Source organism: Oncorhynchus gorbuscha, unplaced genomic scaffold (genome assembly GCF_021184085.1).
Source record: "Oncorhynchus gorbuscha isolate QuinsamMale2020 ecotype Even-year unplaced genomic scaffold, OgorEven_v1.0 Un_scaffold_5983, whole genome shotgun sequence".
Taxonomy (NCBI): domain Eukaryota; kingdom Metazoa; phylum Chordata; class Actinopteri; order Salmoniformes; family Salmonidae; genus Oncorhynchus; species Oncorhynchus gorbuscha.
Genome location: NW_025749675.1, coordinates 1,040 through 23,279, shown reverse-complemented (window position 1 = coordinate 23,279; position 22,240 = coordinate 1,040). Strand labels below are relative to the sequence as shown.

Below are 22,240 nucleotides of genomic sequence, written 5' to 3'. Positions count from 1 at the left end.
AGTTACCAGTCAGGTGCTGCTAAGCTCAGCCTGAGAAGAGTAGTTACCAGTCAGGTGCTGCAAGCTCAGCCTGAGAAGAGTAGTTACCAGTCAGGTGCTGCTAAGCTCAGCCTGAGAAGAGTAGTTACCAGTCAGGTGCTGCTAAGCTCAGCCTGAGAAGAGTAGTTACCAGTCAGGTGCTGCTAAGCAGAAGAGTAGCTACCAGTCAGGTGCTGCTAAGCTCAGCCTGAGAAGAGTAGTTACCCGTCAGGTGCTGCTAAACTCAGCCTGAGAAGAGTAGTTACCCGTCAGGTGCTGCTAAACTCAGCCAGAGAAGAGTAGTTACCAGTCAGGTGCTGCTAAGCTCAGCCAGGGAAGAGTAGTTACCAGTCAGGTGCTGCTAAGCTCAGCCAGGGAAGAGTAGTTACCAGAGTCAGTACAGCTCGCACAGAGGAACGTTCTCCCTTTCAGAGTTCTGAATGATCCACTCAATAGCATCCCAACCCTATAGAGACAGTAACACACAGAGAATATCTTAGATGGAGCATCCCAACCCTACAGAGACAGTAACACACAGAGAAGATCTTAGATGGAGCATCCCAACCCTATAGAGACAGTAACACACAGAGAATATCTTAGATGGAGCATCCCAACCCTACAGAGACAGTAACACACAGATTAGATCTTAGATGGAGCATCCCAACCCTATAGAGACAGTAACACACAGAGAAGATATTAGACAGAGCATCCCAACCCTATAGAGACAGTAACATAGAGAATATCAGAGAATCCCAACCCTATAGAGACAGTAACACACAGAGAATATCTTAGATGGAGCATCCCAACCCTATAGAGACAGTAACACACAGAGAATATCTTAGATGGAGCATCCCAACCCTACAGAGACAGTAACACACAGATTAGATCTTAGATGGAGCATCCCAACCCTATAGAGACAGTAACACACAGAGAAGATATTAGATAGAGCATCCCAACCCTACAGAGACAGTAACACACAGAGAAGATCTTAGATGGAGCATCCCAACCCTATAGAGACAGTAACACACAGAGAATATCTTAGATGGAGCATCCCAACCCTACAGAGACAGTAACACACAGAGAAGATCTTAGATAGAGCATCCCAACCCTATAGAGACAGTAACACACAGAGAAGATCATAGATAGAGCATCCCAACCCTATAGAGACAGTAACACACAGAGAAGCTCTTAGATAGAGCATCCCAACCCTACAGAGACAGTAACACACAGAGAAGATCTTAGATGGAGCATCCCAACCCTATAGAGACAGTAACACACAGAGACGTTTAATGATAGTTTGGACCGCGGACCGTCTCTCTTCACAGTCAGGAAAGCATAAAGGCCAAACGCTGCATGCAGAACAGGCTCAGGGATTGTTACATCAGAATGGCTTAAGGAGATTCTGTAGAGTAACTTATTACAACAGCACCTGTCTGGAGTTAGCTGACATTCTGAGGTATGGTTATACTGTATGGGGTTAGGGTTACAACAGCACCTGTCTGGAGTTAGCTGACATTCTGAGGTATGGTTATACTGTATGGGGTTAGGGTTACAACAGCACCTGTCTGGAGTCAGCTGACATTCTGAGGTATGGTTATACTGTATGGGGTTAGGGTTACAACAGCACCTGTCTGGAGTTAGCTGACATTCTGAGGTATGGTTATACTGTATGGGGTTAGGGGTTACAACAGCACCTGTCTGGAGTTAGCTGACATTCTGAGGTATGGTTATACTGTATGGGGTTAGGTTACAACAGCACCTGTCTGGAGTTAGCTGACATTCTGAGGTATGGTTATACTGTATGGGGTTAGGGTTACAACAGCACCTGTCTGGAGTCAGCTGACATTCTGAGGTATGGTTATACTGTATGGGGTTAGGGTTACAACAGCACCTGTCTGGAGTTAGCTGACATTCTGAGGTATGGTTATACTGTATGGGGTTAGGGTTACAACAGCACCTGTCTGAGTTAGCTGACATTCTGAGGTATGGTTATACTGTATGGGGTTAGGGTTACAACAGCACCTGTCTGAGTTAGCTGACATTCTGAGGTATGGTTATACTGTATGGGGTTAGGGTTACAACAGCACCTGTCTGGAGTTAGCTGACATTCTGAGGTATGGTTATACTGTATGGGGTTAGGGTTACAACAGCACCTGTCTGGAGTTAGCTGACATTCTGAGGTATGGTTATACTGTATGGGGTTAGGGTTACAACAGCACCTGTCTGGAGTTAGCTGACATTCTGAGGTATGGTTATACTGTATGGGGTTAGGGTTACAACAGCACCTGTCTGGAGTTAGCTGACATTCTGAGGTATGGTTATACTGTATGGGGTTAGGGTTACAACAGCACCTTTCTGGCATTAGCTGACATCCTGAGGGCCATCATTCCCTCCAGGTAACTGCTCAAACTGACTCCTTTTACTGTGATGATGGCCTCCTGGGTCAGAACAGTACTGAGAGGGACAGAGGAGGGGTGGAGGGGGGGAACAAGATAGTTAGAACAGCACTGAGAGGGACAGAGGAGGGGTGGAGGGGGGAACAAGATAGTTAGAACAGCACTGAGAGGGACAGAGGAGGGGTGGAGGGGGGAACAAGATAGTTAGAACAGCACTGAGAGGGACAGAGGAGGGGTGGAGGGGGGAACAAGATAGTTAGGTTGTAATGTGTTGTAATGTGTTATCCTGCTAGGTTGTAATGTGTTATCCTGCTAGGTTGTAATGTGTTATCCTGCTAGGTTGTAATGTGTTATCCTGCTAGGTTATAATGTGTTATCATGCTAGGTTGTAATGTGTTATCCTGCTAGGTTGTAATGTGTTATCATGCTAGGTTGTAATGTGTTATCATGCTAGGTTGTAATGTGTTATCCTGCTAGGTTGTAATGTGTTATCATGTGTTATCCTGCTAGGTTGTAATGTGTTATCATGCTAGGTTGTTATGTGTTATCCTGCTAGGTTGTAATGTGTTATCATGCTAGGTTGTTATGTGTTATCCTGCTAGGTTGTAATGTGTTATCATGCTAGGTTGTAATGTGTTATCATGCTAGGTTGTAATGTGTTATCATGCTAGGTTGTTATGTGTTATCCTGCTAGGTTGTAATGTGTTATCATGCTAGGTTGTAATGTGTTATCATGCTAGGTTGTAATGTGGTATCCTGCTAGGTTGTAATGTGTTATCATGCTAGGTTGTAATGTGTTATCATGTGTTATCCTGCTAGGTTGTAATGTGTTATCCTGCTAGGTTGTAATGTGTTATCATGTGTTATCCTGCAAGGTTGTAATGTGTTATCATGCTAGGTTGTTATGTGTTATCCTGCTAGGTTGTAATGTGTTATCATGCTAGGTTGTAATGTGTTATCATGCTAGGTTATAATGTGTTATCATGCTAGGTTATAATGTGTTATCCTGCTAGGTTGTAATGTGTTGTAATGTGTTATCATGTGTTATCCTGCTAGGTTGTAATGTGTTATCATGCTAGGTTGTTATGTGTTATCCTGCTAGGTTGTAATGTGTTATCATGCTAGGTTGTAATGTGTTATTATGCTAGGTTGTAATGTGTTATCATGCTAGGTTATAATGTGTTATCCTGCTAGGTTGTAATGTGTTATCATGCTAGGTTGTTATGTGTTATCCTGCTAGGTTGTAATGTGTTATCATGCTAGGTTGTAATGTGTCATAATGTGTTATCATGCTAGGTTGTAATGTGTTATCATGTGTTATCCTGCTAGGTTGTAATGTGTTATCATGCTAGGTTGTAATGTGTTATCATGCTAGGTTATAATGTGTTATCCTGCTAGGTTGTAATGTGTTATCATGCTAGGTTGTTATGTGTTATCATGCTAGGTTGTAATGTGTTATCATGCTAGGTTGTAATGTGTTATCATGCTAGGTTGTAATGTGTTATTGTAATGTGTTATGTAGGTTGTAATGTTATCATGCTAGGTTGTAATGTGTTATCCTGCTAGGTTGTAATGTGTTATCATGCTAGGTTGTTATGTGTTATCATGCTAGGTTGTTATGTGTTATCATGCTAGGTTATAATGTGTTGTCATGCTAGGTTATAATGTGTTATCATGCTAGGTTATAATGTGTTATCATGCTAGGTTATAATGTGTTATCATGCTAGGTTGTTATGTGTTATCATGCTAGGTTGTAATGTGTTATCATGCTAATGTGTTGTAATGTGTTGTAATGTGTTATCATGTCCTGCTAGGTTGTAATGTGTTGTAATGTGTTATCATGCTAGGTTATAATGTGTTATCATGCTAGGTTGTAATGTGTTATCCTGCTAGGTTGTAATGTGTTATCATGCTAGGTTGTTATGTGTTATCCTGCTAGGTTGTAATGTGTTATCATGCTAGGTTGTAATGTGTTATCATGCTAGGTTGTAATGTGTTATCATGCTAGGTTGTAATGTGTTATCATGTGTTATCCTGCTAGGTTGTTGTGTTGTAATGTGTTATCCTGCTAGGTTGTTATGTGTTATCATGCTAGGTTGTAATGTGTTATCATGCTAGGTTGTTATGTGTTATCCTGCTAGGTTGTAATGTGTTATCATGCTAGGTTGTTATGTGTTATCCTGCTAGGTTGTAATGTGTTATCCTGCTAGGTTGTAATGTGTTGTAATGTGTTATCATGCTAGGTTGTAATGTGTTATCATGTGTTATCATGCTAGGTTGTAATGTGTTATCATGCTAGGTTGTAATGTGTTATCCTGCTAGGTTGTAATGTGTTATCCTGCTAGGTTGTAATGTGTTATCCTGCTAGGTTGTAATGTGTTGTAATGTGTTATCCTGCTAGGTTATAATGTGTTATCCTGCTAGGTTGTTATGTGTTATCCTGCTAGGTTGTAATGTGTTATCATGTGTTATCATGCTAGGTTGTAATGTGTTATCCTGCTAGGTTGTAATGTGTTATCCTGCTAGGTTGTAATGTGTTATCATGCTAGGTTGTTATGTGTTATCATGCTAGGTTGTTATGTGTTATCATGCTAGGTTATAATGTGTTATCATGCTAGGTTATAATGTGTTATAATGTGTTATCATGCTAGGTTGTAATGTGTTATCATGCTAGGTTATAATGTGTTATCATGCTAGGTTGTTATGTGTTATCATGCTAGGTTGTAATGTGTTATCATGCTAGGTTGTAATGTGTTATCATGCTAGGTTGTAATGTGTTATCATGTGTTATCCTGCTAGGTTGTAATGTGTTGTAATGTGTTATCCTGCTAGGTTGTTATGTGTTATCATGCTAGGTTGTAATGTGTTATCATGCTAGGTTGTAATGTGTTATCCTGCTAGGTTGTAATGTGTTATCCTGCTAGGTTGTAATGTGTTATCCTGCTAGGTTATAATGTGTTATCCTGCTAGGTTGTTATGTGTTATCCTGCTAGGTTGTAATGTGTTATCATGTGTTATCATGCTAGGTTGTAATGTGTTATCCTGCTAGGTTGTAATGTGTTATCATGTGTTATCATGCTAGGTTGTAATGTGTTGTAATGTGTTATCATGCTAGGTTGTAATGTGTTATCATGTGTTATCCTGCTAGGTTGTTATGTGTTATCATGCTAGGTTGTAATGTGTTGTAATGTGTTATCATGCTAGGTTGTAATGTGTTATCATGCTAGGTTGTAATGTGTTATCATGTGTTATCATGCTAGGTTGTAATGTGTTGTAATGTGTTATCATGCTAGGTTGTAATGTGTTATCATGCTAGGTTGTAATGTGTTATCATGCTAGGTTGTAATGTGTTGTAATGTGTTATCATGCTAGGTTGTAATGTGTTATCATGCTAGGTTGTAATGTGTTATCATGCTAGGTTGTAATGTGTTATCATGCTAGGTTGTAATGTGTTGTAATGTGTTATCATGCTAGGTTGTAATGTGTTATCATGCTAGGTTGTAATGTGTTATAATGTGTTATCATGCTAGGTTATAATGTGTTATAATGTGTTATCATGCTAGGTTATAATGTGTTATCATGCTAGGTTGTTATGTGTTATCCTGCTAGGTTGTAATGTGTTATCATGCTAGGTTGTAATGTGTTATCATGCTAGGTTGTAATGTGTTGTAATGTGTTGTAATGTGTTATCATGCTAGGTTGTAATGTGTTATCATGCTAGGTTATAATGTGTTATCATGCTAGGTTGTAATGTGTTATCCTGCTAGGTTGTAATGTGTTATCATGCTAGGTTGTTATGTGTTATCCTGCTAGGTTGTAATGTGTTATCATGCTAGGTTGTAATGTGTTATCATGCTAGGTTGTAATGTGTTATCATGCTAGGTTGTAATGTGTTATCATGCTAGGTTGTAATGTGTTATCATGTGTTATCCTGCTAGGTTGTAATGTGTTGTCATGTGTTATCCTGCTAGGTTGTTATGTGTTATCATGCTAGGTTGTAATGTGTTATCATGCTAGGTTGTTATGTGTTGTAATGTGTTATCATGCTAGGTTGTAATGTGTTATCATGCTAGGTTGTAATGTGTTGTAATGTGTTATCATGCTAGGTTGTAATGTGTTATCATGCTAGGTTGTAATGTGTTATCATGCTAGGTTGTAATGTGTTATCATGTGTTATCCTGTTAGGTTGTAATGTGTTATCCTGCTAGGTTGTAATGTGTTATCATGCTAGGTTGTTATGTGTTATCATGCTAGGTTGTTATGTGTTATCATGTGTTATCATGCTAGGTTGTAATGTGTTATCATGTGTTATCATGCTAGGTTATAATGTGTTATCATGCTAGGTTGTTATGTGTTATCATGCTAGGTTGTAATGTGTTATCATGCTAGGTTGTAATGTGTTGTAATGTGTTGTAATGTGTTATCATGCCTGCTAGGTTGTAATGTGTTGTAATGTGTTATCATGCTAGGTTATAATGTGTTATCATGCTAGGTTGTAATGTGTTATCCTGCTATGTGTTATCATGTAGGTTGTTATGTGTTATCATGCTAGGTTGTAATGTGTTATCATGCTAGGTTGTAATGTGTTATCATGCTAGGTTGTAATGTGTTATCATGCTAGGTTGTAATGTGTTATCATGCTAGGTTGTAATGTGTTATCATGCTAGGTTGTAATGTGTTGTAATGTGTTATCCTGCTAGGTTGTAATGTGTTATCATGCTAGTTGTAATGTGTTATCATGCTAGGTTGTAATGTGTTATCATGCTAGGTTGTAATGTGTTATCATGCTAGGTTGTAATGTGTTATCATGCTAGGTTGTAATGTGTTATCATGCTAGGTTGTAATGTGTTATCATGCTAGGTTGTAATGTGTTGTAATGTGTTATCATGCTAGGTTGTGTTATCATGCTAGGTTATAATGTGTTATCATGCTAGGTTGTAATGTGTTATCCTGCTAGGTTGTAATGTGTTATCATGCTAGGTTGTTATGTGTTATCCTGCTAGGTTGTAATGTGTTATCATGCTAGGTTGTAATGTGTTATCATGCTAGGTTGTAATGTGTTATCATGCTAGGTTGTAATGTGTTATCATGCTAGGTTGTAATGTGTTATCATGTGTTATCCTGCTAGGTTGTAATGTGTTGTCATGTGTTATCCTGCTAGGTTGTTATGTGTTATCATGCTAGGTTGTAATGTGTTATCATGCTAGGTTGTTATGTGTTATAATGTGTTATCATGCTAGGTTGTAATGTGTTATCATGCTAGGTTGTAATGTGTTGTAATGTGTTATCATGCTAGGTTGTAATGTGTTATCATGCTAGGTTGTAATGTGTTATCATGCTAGGTTGTAATGTGTTATCATGTGTTATCCTGTTAGGTTGTAATGTGTTATCCTGCTAGGTTGTAATGTGTTATCATGCTAGGTTGTTATGTGTTATCATGCTAGGTTGTTATGTGTTATCATGCTAGGTTATAATGTGTTGTCATGCTAGGTTATAATGTGTTATCATGCTAGGTTATAATGTGTTATCATGCTAGGTTATAATGTGTTATCATGCTAGGTTGTTATGTGTTATCATGCTAGGTTGTAATGTGTTATCATGCTAGGTTGTAATGTGTTGTAATGTGTTGTAATGTGTTATCATGTGTTATCCTGCTAGGTTGTAATGTGTTGTAATGTGTTATCATGCTAGGTTATAATGTGTTATCATGCTAGGTTGTAATGTGTTATCCTGCTAGGTTGTAATGTGTTATCATGCTAGGTTGTTATGTGTTATCCTGCTAGGTTGTAATGTGTTATCATGCTAGGTTGTAATGTGTTATCATGCTAGGTTGTAATGTGTTATCATGCTAGGTTGTAATGTGTTATCATGTGTTATCCTGCTAGGTTGTAATGTGTTGTAATGTGTTATCCTGCTAGGTTGTTATGTGTTATCATGCTAGGTTGTAATGTGTTATCATGCTAGGTTGTTATGTGTTATCCTGCTAGGTTGTAATGTGTTATCATGCTAGGTTGTTATGTGTTATCCTGCTAGGTTGTAATGTGTTATCCTGCTAGGTTGTAATGTGTTGTAATGTGTTATCATGCTAGGTTGTAATGTGTTATCATGTGTTATCATGCTAGGTTGTAATGTGTTATCATGCTAGGTTGTAATGGTTATCCTGTAAATGTGTTATCCTGCTAGGTTGTAATGTGTTATCCTGCTAGGTTGTAATGTGTTATCCTGCTAGGTTATAATGTGTTATCCTGCTAGGTTGTTATGTGTTATCCTGCTAGGTTGTAATGTGTTATCATGCTAGGTTGTTATGTGTTATCATGCTAGGTTGTTATGTGTTATCATGCTAGGTTATAATGTGTTATCATGCTAGGTTATAATGTGTTATAATGTGTTATCATGCTAGGTTGTAATGTGTTATCATGCTAGGTTATAATGTGTTATCATGCTAGGTTGTTATGTGTTATCATGCTAGGTTGTAATGTGTTATCATGCTAGGTTGTAATGTGTTATCATGCTAGGTTGTAATGTGTTATCATGTGTTATCCTGCTAGGTTGTAATGTGTTGTAATGTGTTATCCTGCTAGGTTGTTATGTGTTATCATGCTAGGTTGTAATGTGTTATCATGCTAGGTTGTAATGTGTTATCCTGCTAGGTTGTAATGTGTTATCCTGCTAGGTTGTAATGTGTTATCCTGCTAGGTTGTAATGTGTTATCCTGCTAGGTTATAATGTGTTATCCTGCTAGGTTGTTATGTGTTATCCTGCTAGGTTGTAATGTGTTATCATGTGTTATCATGCTAGGTTGTAATGTGTTATCCTGCTAGGTTGTAATGTGTTATCATGTGTTATCATGCTAGGTTGTAATGTGTTGTAATGTGTTATCATGCTAGGTTGTAATGTGTTATCATGTGTTATCCTGCTAGGTTGTTATGTGTTATCATGCTAGGTTGTAATGTGTTGTAATGTGTTATCATGCTAGGTTGTAATGTGTTATCATGCTAGGTTGTAATGTGTTATCATGTGTTATCATGCTAGGTTGTAATGTGTTGTAATGTGTTATCATGCTAGGTTGTAATGTGTTATCATGCTAGGTTGTAATGTGTTATCATGCTAGGTTGTAATGTGTTGTAATGTGTTATCATGCTAGGTTGTAATGTGTTATCATGCTAGGTTGTAATGTGTTATCATGCTAGGTTGTAATGTGTTATCATGCTAGGTTGTAATGTGTTGTAATGTGTTATCATGCTAGGTTGTAATGTGTTATCATGCTAGGTTGTAATGTGTTGTAATGTGTTATCATGCTAGGTTATAATGTGTTATAATGTGTTATCATGCTAGGTTATAATGTGTTATCATGCTAGGTTGTTATGTGTTATCCTGCTAGGTTGTAATGTGTTATCATGCTAGGTTGTAATGTGTTATCATGCTAGGTTGTAATGTGTTGTAATGTGTTGTAATGTGTTATCATGCTAGGTTGTAATGTGTTATCATGCTAGGTTATAATGTGTTATCATGCTAGGTTGTAATGTGTTATCCTGCTAGGTTGTAATGTGTTATCATGCTAGGTTGTTATGTGTTATCCTGCTAGGTTGTAATGTGTTATCATGCTAGGTTGTAATGTGTTATCATGCTAGGTTGTAATGTGTTATCATGCTAGGTTGTAATGTGTTATCATGCTAGGTTGTAATGTGTTATCATGTGTTATCCTGCTAGGTTGTAATGTGTTGTCATGTGTTATCCTGCTAGGTTGTTATGTGTTATCATGCTAGGTTGTTATGTGTTATCCTGCTAGGTTGTAATGTGTTATCATGCTAGGTTGTTATGTGTTATCCTGCTAGGTTGTAATGTGTTATCATGCTAGGTTGTAATGTGTTATCCTGCTAGGTTGTAATGTGTTATCCTGCTAGGTTGTAATGTGTTATCCTGCTAGGTTGTAATGTGTTGTAATGTGTTATCCTGCTAGGTTATAATGTGTTATCCTGCTAGGTTGTTATGTGTTATCCTGCTAGGTTGTAATGTGTTATCATGTGTTATCATGCTAGGTTGTAATGTGTTATCCTGCTAGGTTGTAATGTGTTATCATGTGTTATCATGCTAGGTTGTAATGTGTTGTAATGTGTTATCATGCTAGGTTGTAATGTGTTATCATGTGTTATCCTGCTAGGTTGTAATGTGTTGTAATGTGTTATCCTGCTAGGTTATAATGTGTTATCCTGCTAGGTTGTTATGTGTTATCCTGCTAGGTTGTAATGTGTTATCATGTGTTATCATGCTAGGTTGTAATGTGTTATCCTGCTAGGTTGTAATGTGTTATCCTGCTAGGTTGTAATGTGTTATCATGCTAGGTTGTTATGTGTTATCATGCTAGGTTGTTATGTGTTATCATGCTAGGTTATAATGTGTTATCATGCTAGGTTATAATGTGTTATAATGTGTTATCATGCTAGGTTGTAATGTGTTATCATGCTAGGTTATAATGTGTTATCATGCTAGGTTGTTATGTGTTATCCTGCTAGGTTGTAATGTGTTATCATGCTAGGTTGTAATGTGTTATCATGCTAGGTTGTAATGTGTTGTAATGTGTTGTAATGTGTTATCATGCTAGGTTGTAATGTGTTATCATGCTAGGTTATAATGTGTTATCATGCTAGGTTGTAATGTGTTATCCTGCTAGGTTGTAATGTGTTATCATGCTAGGTTGTTATGTGTTATCCTGCTAGGTTGTAATGTGTTATCATGCTAGGTTGTAATGTGTTATCATGCTAGGTTGTAATGTGTTATCATGCTAGGTTGTAATGTGTTATCATGTGTTATCCTGCTAGGTTGTAATGTGTTGTAATGTGTTATCCTGCTAGGTTGTTATGTGTTATCATGCTAGGTTGTTATGTGTTATCCTGCTAGGTTGTAATGTGTTATCCTGCTAGGTTGTAATGTGTTGTAATGTGTTATCATGCTAGGTTGTAATGTGTTATCATGTGTTATCATGCTAGGTTGTAATGTGTTATCATGCTAGGTTGTAATGTGTTATCCTGCTAGGTTGTAATGTGTTATCCTGCTAGGTTGTAATGTGTTATCCTGCTAGGTTGTAATGTGTTGTAATGTGTTATCCTGCTAGGTTATAATGCGTTATCCTGCTAGGTTGTTATGTGTTATCCTGCTAGGTTGTAATGTGTTATCATGTGTTATCATGCTAGGTTGTAATGTGTTATCCTGCTAGGTTGTAATGTGTTATCATGTGTTATCATGCTAGGTTGTAATGTGTTGTAATGTGTTATCATGCTAGGTTGTAATGTGTTATCATGTGTTATCCTGCTAGGTTGTTATGTGTTATCATGCTAGGTTGTAATGTGTTGTAATGTGTTATCATGCTAGGTTGTAATGTGTTATCATGCTAGGTTGTAATGTGTTATCATGTGTTATGCTAGGTTGTAATGTGTTATCATGCTAGGTTGTAATGTGTTATCATGCTAGGTTGTAATGTGTTATCATGCTAGGTTGTAATGTGTTGTAATGTGTTATCATGCTAGGTTGTAATGTGTTATCATGCTAGGTTGTAATGTGTTATCATGCTAGGTTGTAATGTGTTATCATGCTAGGTTGTAATGTGTTATCATGCTAGGTTGTAATGTGTTATCATGCTAGGTTGTAATGTGTTATCATGCTAGGTTGTAATGTGTTGTAATGTGTTATCATGCTAGGTTGTAATGTGTTATCATGTGTTATCATGCTAGGTTGTAATGTGTTATCATGCTAGGTTGTAATGTGTTATCCTGCTAGGTTGTAATGTGTTATCCTGCTAGGTTGTAATGTGTTATCCTGCTAGGTTGTAATGTGTTGTAATGTGTTATCCTGCTAGGTTATAATGCGTTATCCTGCTAGGTTGTTATGTGTTATCCTGCTAGGTTGTAATGTGTTATCATGTGTTATCATGCTAGGTTGTAATGTGTTATCCTGCTAGGTTGTAATGTGTTATCATGTGTTATCATGCTAGGTTGTAATGTGTTGTAATGTGTTATCATGCTAGGTTGTAATGTGTTATCATGTGTTATCCTGCTAGGTTGTTATGTGTTATCATGCTAGGTTGTAATGTGTTGTAATGTGTTATCATGCTAGGTTGTAATGTGTTATCATGCTAGGTTGTAATGTGTTATCATGTGTTATCATGCTAGGTTGTAATGTGTTATCATGCTAGGTTGTAATGTGTTATCATGCTAGGTTGTAATGTGTTATCATGCTAGGTTGTAATGTGTTGTAATGTGTTATCATGCTAGGTTGTAATGTGTTATCATGCTAGGTTGTAATGTGTTATCATGCTAGGTTGTAATGTGTTATCATGCTAGGTTGTAATGTGTTATCATGCTAGGTTGTAATGTGTTATCATGCTAGGTTGTAATGTGTTATCATGCTAGGTTGTAATGTGTTGTAATGTGTTATCATGCTAGGTTGTAATGTGTTATCATGCTAGGTTGTAATGTGTTGTAATGTGTTATCATGCTAGGTTATAATGTGTTATAATGTGTTATCATGCTAGGTTGTAATGTGTTATCATGCTAGGTTATAATGTGTTATCATGCTAGGTTGTTATGTGTTATCCTGCTAGGTTGTAATGTGTTATCATGCTAGGTTGTAATGTGTTATCATGCTAGGTTGTAATGTGTTGTAATGTGTTGTAATGTGTTATCATGCTAGGTTGTAATGTGTTATCATGCTAGGTTATAATGTGTTATCATGCTAGGTTGTAATGTGTTATCCTGCTAGGTTGTAATGTGTTATCATGCTAGGTTGTTATGTGTTATCCTGCTAGGTTGTAATGTGTTATCATGCTAGGTTGTAATGTGTTATCATGCTAGGTTGTAATGTGTTATCATGCTAGGTTGTAATGTGTTATCATGCTAGGTTGTAATGTGTTATCATGTGTTATCCTGCTAGGTTGTAATGTGTTGTAATGTGTTATCCTGCTAGGTTGTTATGTGTTATCATGCTAGGTTGTAATGTGTTATCATGCTAGGTTGTTATGTGTTATCCTGCTAGGTTGTAATGTGTTATCATGCTAGGTTGTTATGTGTTATCCTGCTAGGTTGTAATGTGTTATCCTGCTAGGTTGTAATGTGTTGTAATGTGTTGTAATGTGTTATCATGCTAGGTTGTAATGTGTTATCATGCTAGGTTATAATGTGTTATCATGCTAGGTTGTAATGTGTTATCCTGCTAGGTTGTAATGTGTTATCATGCTAGGTTGTTATGTGTTATCCTGCTAGGTTGTAATGTGTTATCCTGCTAGGTTGTAATGTGTTATCCTGCTAGGTTGTAATGTGTTGTAATGTGTTATCATGCTAGGTTGTAATGTGTTATCATGTGTTATCATGCTAGGTTGTAATGTGTTATCATGCTAGGTTGTAATGTGTTATCCTGCTAGGTTGTAATGTGTTATCCTGCTAGGTTGTAATGTGTTATCCTGCTAGGTTGTAATGTGTTGTAATGTGTTATCCTGCTAGGTTATAATGTGTTATCCTGCTAGGTTGTTATGTGTTATCCTGCTAGGTTGTAATGTGTTATCATGTGTTATCATGCTAGGTTGTAATGTGTTATCCTGCTAGGTTGTAATGTGTTATCATGTGTTATCATGCTAGGTTGTAATGTGTTGTAATGTGTTATCATGCTAGGTTGTAATGTGTTATCATGTGTTATCCTGCTAGGTTGTTATGTGTTATCATGCTAGGTTGTTATGTGTTGTAATGTGTTATCATGCTAGGTTGTAATGTGTTATCATGCTAGGTTGTAATGTGTTATCATGTGTTATCATGCTAGGTTGTAATGTGTTGTAATGTGTTATCATGCTAGGTTGTAATGTGTTATCATGCTAGGTTGTAATGTGTTATCATGCTAGGTTGTAATGTGTTGTAATGTGTTATCATGCTAGGTTGTAATGTGTTATCATGCTAGGTTGTAATGTGTTATCATGCTAGGTTGTAATGTGTTATCATGCTAGGTTGTAATGTGTTATCATGCTAGGTTGTAATGTGTTGTAATGTGTTATCATGCTAGGTTGTAATGTGTTATCATGCTAGGTTGTAATGTGTTGTAATGTGTTATCATGCTAGGTTGTAATGTGTTATCATGCTAGGTTGTAATGTGTTGTAATGTGTTATCATGCTAGGTTGTAATGTGTTATCATGCTAGGTTGTAATGTGTTATCATGTGTTATCCTGCTAGGTTGTTATGTGTTATCATGCTAGGTTATAATGTGTTATCCTGCTAGGTTGTTATGTGTTATCATGCTAGGTTATAATGTGTTATCCTGCTAGGTTGTTATGTGTTATCCTGCTAGGTTGTTATGTGCTATCATGCTAGGTTATAATGTGTTATCCTGCTAGGTTGTTATGTGTTATCCTGCTAGGTTGTTATGTGTTATCCTGCTAGGTTGTAATGTGTTGTAATGTGTTATCATGCGAGGTTGTAATGTGTTATCATGCTAGGTTGTAATGTGTTATCATGTGTTATCCTGCTAGGTTGTTATGTGTTATCATGCTAGGTTATAATGTGTTATCCTGCTAGGTTGTTATGTGTTATCATGCTAGGTTATAATGTGTTATCCTGCTAGGTTGTTATGTGTTATCCTGCTAGGTTGTTATGTGTTATCCTGCTAGGTTGTTATGTGTTATCCTGCTAGGTTGTAATGTGTTGTAATGTGTTATCATGCTAGGTTGTAATGTGTTATCATGCTAGGTTGTAATGTGTTATCATGCTAGGTTGTAATGTGTTATCATGCTAGGTTGTAATGTGTTATCATGCTAGGTTGTAATGTGTTATCATGTGTTATCCTGCTAGGTTGTTATGTGTTATCATGCTAGGTTGTTATGTGTTATCATGCTAGGTTATAATGTGTTGTAATGTGTTGTAATGTGTTGTAATGTGTTATCATGCTAGGTTGTTATGTGTTATCATGCTAGGTTGTAATGTGTTGTAATGTGTTATCATGCTAGGTTGTAATGTGTTATCATGCTAGGTTGTAATGTGTTGTAATGTGTTATCCTGCTAGGTTGTAATGTGTTATCATGTGTTATCCTGCTAGGTTGTTATGTGTTATCATGCTAGGTTATAATGTGTTATCCTGCTAGGTTGTTATGTGTTATCATGCTAGGTTATAATGTGTTATCCTGCTAGGTTGTTATGTGTTATCCTGCTAGGTTGTTATGTGTTATCATGCTAGGTTATAATGTGTTATCCTGCTAGGTTGTTATGTGTTATCCTGCTAGGTTGTTATGTGTTATCCTGCTAGGTTGTAATGTGTTGTAATGTGTTATCATGCTAGGTTGTAATGTGTTATCATGTGTTATCATGCTAGGTTGTAATGTGTTATCATGCTAGGTTGTAATGTGTTATCCTGCTAGGTTGTAATGTGTTATCCTGCTAGGTTGTAATGTGTTGTAATGTGTTATCCTGCTAGGTTATAATGTGTTATCCTGCTAGGTTGTTATGTGTTATCCTGCTAGGTTGTAATGTGTTATCATGTGTTATCATGCTAGGTTGTTATGTGTTATCATGCTAGGTTGTTATGTGTTATCATGCTAGGTTGTTATGTGTTATCATGCTAGGTTGTAATGTGTTATCATGCTAGGTTGTAATGTGTTATCATGCTAGGTTGTAATGTGTTATCATGTGTTATCCTGCTAGGTTGTTATGTGTTATCATGCTAGGTTGTAATGTGTTGTAATGTGTTATCATGCTAGGTTGTAATGTGTTATCATGCTAGGTTGTAATGTGTTATCATGTGTTATCATGCTAGGTTGTAATGTGTTGTAATGTGTTATCATGCTAGGTTGTAATGTGTTATCATGCTAGGTTGTAATGTGTTATCATGTGTTATCCTGCTAGGTTGTTATGTGTTATCATGTGTTATCCTGCTAGGTTGTTATGTGTTATCATGCTAGGTTGTAATGTGTTGTAATGTGTTATCATGCTAGGTTGTAATGTGTTATCATGTGTTATCATGCTAGGTTGTAATGTGTTGTAATGTGTTATCATGCTAGGTTGTAATGTGTTATCATGCTAGGTTGTAATGTGTTATCATGTGTTATCCTGCTAGGTTGTTATGTGTTATCATGCTAGGTTATAATGTGTTATCCTGCTAGGTTGTTATGTGTTATCCTGCTAGGTTGTAATGTGTTACCATGTGTTATCCTGCTAGGTTGTAATGTGTTGTAATGTGTTATCATGCTAGGTTGTAATGTGTTGTAATGTGTTATCATGCTAGGTTATAATGTGTTATCCTGCTAGGTTGTTATGTGTTATCCTGCTAGGTTGTTATGTGTTATCATGTGTTATCATGCTAGGTTGTAATGTGTTGTAATGTGTTATCATGCTAGGTTGTAATGTGTTATCCTGCTAGGTTGTAATGTGTTATCATGTGTTATCCTGCTAGGTTGTTATGTGTTATCATGCTAGGTTATAATGTGTTATCCTGCTAGGTTGTTATGTGTTATCCTGCTAGGTTGTAATGTGTTACCATGTGTTATCCTGCTAGGTTGTAATGTGTTGTAATGTGTTATCATGCTAGGTTGTAATGTGTTGTTATGTGTTATCATGCTAGGTTATAATGTGTTATCCTGCTAGGTTGTTATGTGTTATCCTGCTAGGTTGTTATGTGCTATCATGCTAGGTTATAATGTGTTATCCTGCTAGGTTGTTATGTGTTATCCTGCTAGGTTGTTATGTGTTATCCTGCTAGGTTGTAATGTGTTGTAATGTGTTATCATGCGAGGTTGTAATGTGTTATCATGCTAGGTTGTAATGTGTTATCATGTGTTATCCTGCTAGGTTGTTATGTGTTATCATGCTAGGTTATAATGTGTTATCCTGCTAGGTTGTTATGTGTTATCCTGCTAGGTTGTTATGTGTTATCCTGCTAGGTTGTTATGTGTTATCCTGCTAGGTTGTAATGTGTTGTAATGTGTTATCATGCTAGGTTGTAATGTGTTATCATGCTAGGTTGTAATGTGTTATCATGCTAGGTTGTAATGTGTTATCATGCTAGGTTGTAATGTGTTATCATGCTAGGTTGTAATGTGTTATCATGTGTTATCCTGCTAGGTTGTTATGTGTTATCATGCTAGGTTATAATGTGTTATCCTGCTAGGTTGTTATGTGTTATCATGCTAGGTTATAATGTGTTGTAATGTGTTGTAATGTGTTGTAATGTGTTATCATGCTAGGTTGTTATGTGTTATCATGCTAGGTTGTAATGTGTTGTAATGTGTTATCATGCTAGGTTGTAATGTGTTATCATGCTAGGTTGTAATGTGTTATCATGTGTTATCCTGCTAGGTTGTTATGTGTTATCATGCTAGGTTATAATGTGTTATCCTGCTAGGTTGTTATGTGTTATCATGCTAGGTTATAATGTGTTATCCTGCTAGGTTGTTATGTGTTATCCTGCTAGGTTGTTATGTGTTATCATGCTAGGTTATAATGTGTTATCCTGCTAGGTTGTTATGTGTTATCCTGCTAGGTTGTTATGTGTTATCCTGCTAGGTTGTAATGTGTTGTAATGTGTTATCATGCTAGGTTGTAATGTGTTATCATGTGTTATCATGCTAGGTTGTAATGTGTTATCATGCTAGGTTGTAATGTGTTATCCTGCTAGGTTGTAATGTGTTATCCTGCTAGGTTGTAATGTGTTGTAATGTGTTATCCTGCTCGGTTATAATGTGTTATCCTGCTAGGTTGTTATGTGTTATCCTGCTAGGTTGTAATGTGTTATCATGTGTTATCATGCTAGGTTGTAATGTGTTATCCTGCTAGGTTGTAATGTGTTATCATGTGTTATCATGCTAGGTTGTAATGTGTTATCATGCTAGGTTGTTATGTGTTATCATGCTAGGTTGTTATGTGTTATCATGCTAGGTTGTTATGTGTTATCATGCTAGGTTGTAATGTGTTATCATGCTAGGTTGTAATGTGTTATCATGTGTTATCCTGCTAGGTTGTTATGTGTTATCATGCTAGGTTGTAATGTGTTGTAATGTGTTATCATGCTAGGTTGTAATGTGTTATCATGCTAGGTTGTAATGTGTTATCATGTGTTATCATGCTAGGTTGTAATGTGTTGTAATGTGTTATCATGCTAGGTTGTAATGTGTTATCATGCTAGGTTGTAATGTGTTATCATGTGTTATCATGCTAGGTTGTAATGTGTTGTAATGTGTTATCATGCTAGGTTGTAATGTGTTATCCTGCTAGGTTGTTATGTGTTATCATGCTAGGTTATAATGTGTTATCCTGCTAGGTTGTTATGTGTTATCCTGCTAGGTTGTAATGTGTTACCATGTGTTATCCTGCTAGGTTGTAATGTGTTGTAATGTGTTATCATGCTAGGTTGTAATGTGTTGTTATGTGTTATCATGCTAGGTTATAATGTGTTATCCTGCTAGGTTGTTATGTGTTATCCTGCTAGGTTGTTATGTGCTATCATGCTAGGTTATAATGTGTTATCCTGCTAGGTTGTTATGTGTTATCCTGCTAGGTTGTTATGTGTTATCCTGCTAGGTTGTAATGTGTTGTAATGTGTTATCATGCGAGGTTGTAATGTGTTATCATGCTAGGTTGTAATGTGTTATCATGTGTTATCCTGCTAGGTTGTTATGTGTTATCATGCTAGGTTATAATGTGTTATCCTGCTAGGTTGTTATGTGTTATCATGCTAGGTTATAATGTGTTGTCCTGCTAGGTTGTTATGTGTTATCCTGCTAGGTTGTTATGTGTTATCCTGCTAGGTTGTTATGTGTTATCCTGCTAGGTTGTAATGTGTTGTAATGTGTTATCATGCTAGGTTGTAATGTGTTATCATGCTAGGTTGTAATGTGTTATCATGCTAGGTTGTAATGTGTTATCATGCTAGGTTGTAATGTGTTATCATGTGTTATCCTGCTAGGTTGTTATGTGTTATCATGCTAGGTTATAATGTGTTATCCTGCTAGGTTGTTATGTGTTATCATGCTAGGTTATAATGTGTTGTAATGTGTTGTAATGTGTTGTAATGTGTTATCATGCTAGGTTGTTATGTGTTATCATGCTAGGTTGTAATGTGTTGTAATGTGTTATCATGCTAGGTTGTAATGTGTTATCATGCTAGGTTGTAATGTGTTATCATGTGTTATCCTGCTAGGTTGTTATGTGTTATCATGCTAGGTTATAATGTGTTATCCTGCTAGGTTGTTATGTGTTATCATGCTAGGTTATAATGTGTTATCCTGCTAGGTTGTTATGTGTTATCCTGCTAGGTTGTTATGTGTTATCATGCTAGGTTATAATGTGTTATCCTGCTAGGTTGTTATGTGTTATCCTGCTAGGTTGTTATGTGTTATCCTGCTAGGTTGTAATGTGTTGTAATGTGTTATCATGCTAGGTTGTAATGTGTTATCATGTGTTATCATGCTAGGTTGTAATGTGTTATCATGCTAGGTTGTAATGTGTTATCCTGCTAGGTTGTAATGTGTTATCCTGCTAGGTTGTAATGTGTTATCCTGCTAGGTTGTAATGTGTTGTAATGTGTTATCCTGCTCGGTTATAATGTGTTATCCTGCTAGGTTGTTATGTGTTATCCTGCTAGGTTGTAATGTGTTATCATGTGTTATCATGCTAGGTTGTAATGTGTTATCCTGCTAGGTTGTAATGTGTTATCATGTGTTATCATGCTAGGTTGTAATGTGTTATCCTGCTAGGTTGTAATGTGTTATCATGTGTTATCATGCTAGGTTGTTATGTGTTATCATGCTAGGTTGTTATGTGTTATCATGCTAGGTTGTTATGTGTTATCATGCTAGGTTGTAATGTGTTATCATGCTAGGTTGTAATGTGTTATCATGCTAGGTTGTAATGTGTTATCATGTGTTATCCTGCTAGGTTGTTATGTGTTATCATGCTAGGTTGTAATGTGTTGTAATGTGTTATCATGCTAGGTTGTAATGTGTTATCATGCTAGGTTGTAATGTGTTATCATGTGTTATCATGCTAGGTTGTAATGTGTTGTAATGTGTTATCATGCTAGGTTGTAATGTGTTATCATGCTAGGTTGTAATGTGTTATCATGTGTTATCCTGCTAGGTTGTTATGTGTTATCATGCTAGGTTGTAATGTGTTGTAATGTGTTATCATGCTAGGTTGTAATGTGTTATCATGTGTTATCATGCTAGGTTGTAATGTGTTGTAATGTGTTATCATGCTAGGTTGTAATGTGTTATCATGCTAGGTTGTAATGTGTTATCATGTGTTATCCTGCTAGGTTGTTATGTGTTATCATGCTAGGTTATAATGTGTTATCCTGCTAGGTTGTTATGTGTTATCCTGCTAGGTTGTAATGTGTTACCATGTGTTATCCTGCTAGGTTGTAATGTGTTGTAATGTGTTATCATGCTAGGTTGTAATGTGTTGTAATGTGTTATCATGCTAGGTTATAATGTGTTATCCTGCTAGGTTGTTATGTGTTATCCTGCTAGGTTGTTATGTGTTATCATGTGTTATCATGCTAGGTTGTAATGTGTTGTAATGTGTTATCATGCTAGGTTGTAATGTGTTATCCTGCTAGGTTGTAATGTGTTGTAATGTGTTATCATGCTAGGTTATAATGTGTTATCATGCTAGGTTGTTATGTGTTATCCTGCTAGGTTGTTATGTGTTATCCTGCTAGGTTGTTATGTGTTATCATGTGTTATCATGCTAGGTTGTAATGTGTTATCCTGCTAGGTTGTAATGTGTTGTAATGTGTTATCATGCTAGGTTATAATGTGTTATCATGCTAGGTTGTTATGTGTTATCATGCTAGGTTGTAATGTGTTGTAATGTGTTATCATGCTAGGTTATAATGTGTTATCATGCTAGGTTGTTATGTGTTATCATGCTAGGTTGTAATGTGTTATCCTGCTAGGTTGTAATGTGTTATCCTGCTAGGTTGTAATGTGTTATCATGCTAGGTTGTTATGTGTTATCATGCTAGGTTGTAATGTGTTATCATGCTAGGTTGTAATGTGTTATCCTGCTAGGTTGGGGCTTTCTTTCTACTTACACCTCTGGGTTGTCTGGATGAGGTCTGTAAACCAGTCGTTCATCCACTGACACCAGATTGGTTAGAGTTATCTGCGGGTCGAATAAGAAGAAGAAGACAATCATTTGTATGAAATGTTCATGAAGATACCAACAGCAACAGAAACCTGATTATACACGAGAAGGGGACAGCTTTCCGCTCACATTAGTTGAATAAAGCTCCATCTTCTTCTCCTCGGGATCCACGATGGAATGCTCCTTGACGTACGTCCGGGTATGACTGGTCCCCAAGATCTACAAGAGAAGCATTCAGGTCAGTATATATATACACACACACTCTAGAAGCATTCAGGTCAGTCTATATATACACACACACTCTAGAAGCATTCAGGTCAGTCTATATATATATACACACACTCTAGAAGCATTCAGGTCAGTCTATATATATACACACACACTCTAGAAGCATTCAGGTCACTCTATATATACACACACTCTAGAAGCATTCAGGTCAGTCTATATATATACACACACTCTAGAAGCATTCAGGTCAGTCTATATATATATATACACACACTCTAGAAGCATTCAGGTCAGTATATATATACACACACACTCTAGAAGCATTCAGGTCAGTCTATATATACACACACACTCTAGAAGCATTCAGGTCAGTCTATATATATATACACACACTCTAGAAGCATTCAGGTCAGTCTATATATATACACACACACTCTAGAAGCATTCAGGTCACTCTATATATACACACACTCTAGAAGCATTCAGGT

General features: G+C 36.8%; 1 protein-coding gene across 1 annotated transcript; it reads right to left on the bottom strand.

The window, feature by feature from the left end:
- Positions 1–333: 333 nt before the first annotated feature.
- On the bottom strand, positions 334–21,743 carry LOC124029282 (PRELI domain containing protein 3A-like; the record flags this gene model as incomplete). Its single annotated transcript, XM_046341049.1, has 4 exons — positions 334–484; positions 2,370–2,472; positions 21,472–21,542; positions 21,654–21,743. Coding segments are annotated over 4 exons (336 nt in total), but the record flags the coding sequence as incomplete, so codon positions are not given.
- Positions 21,744–22,240: the final 497 nt, after the last annotated feature.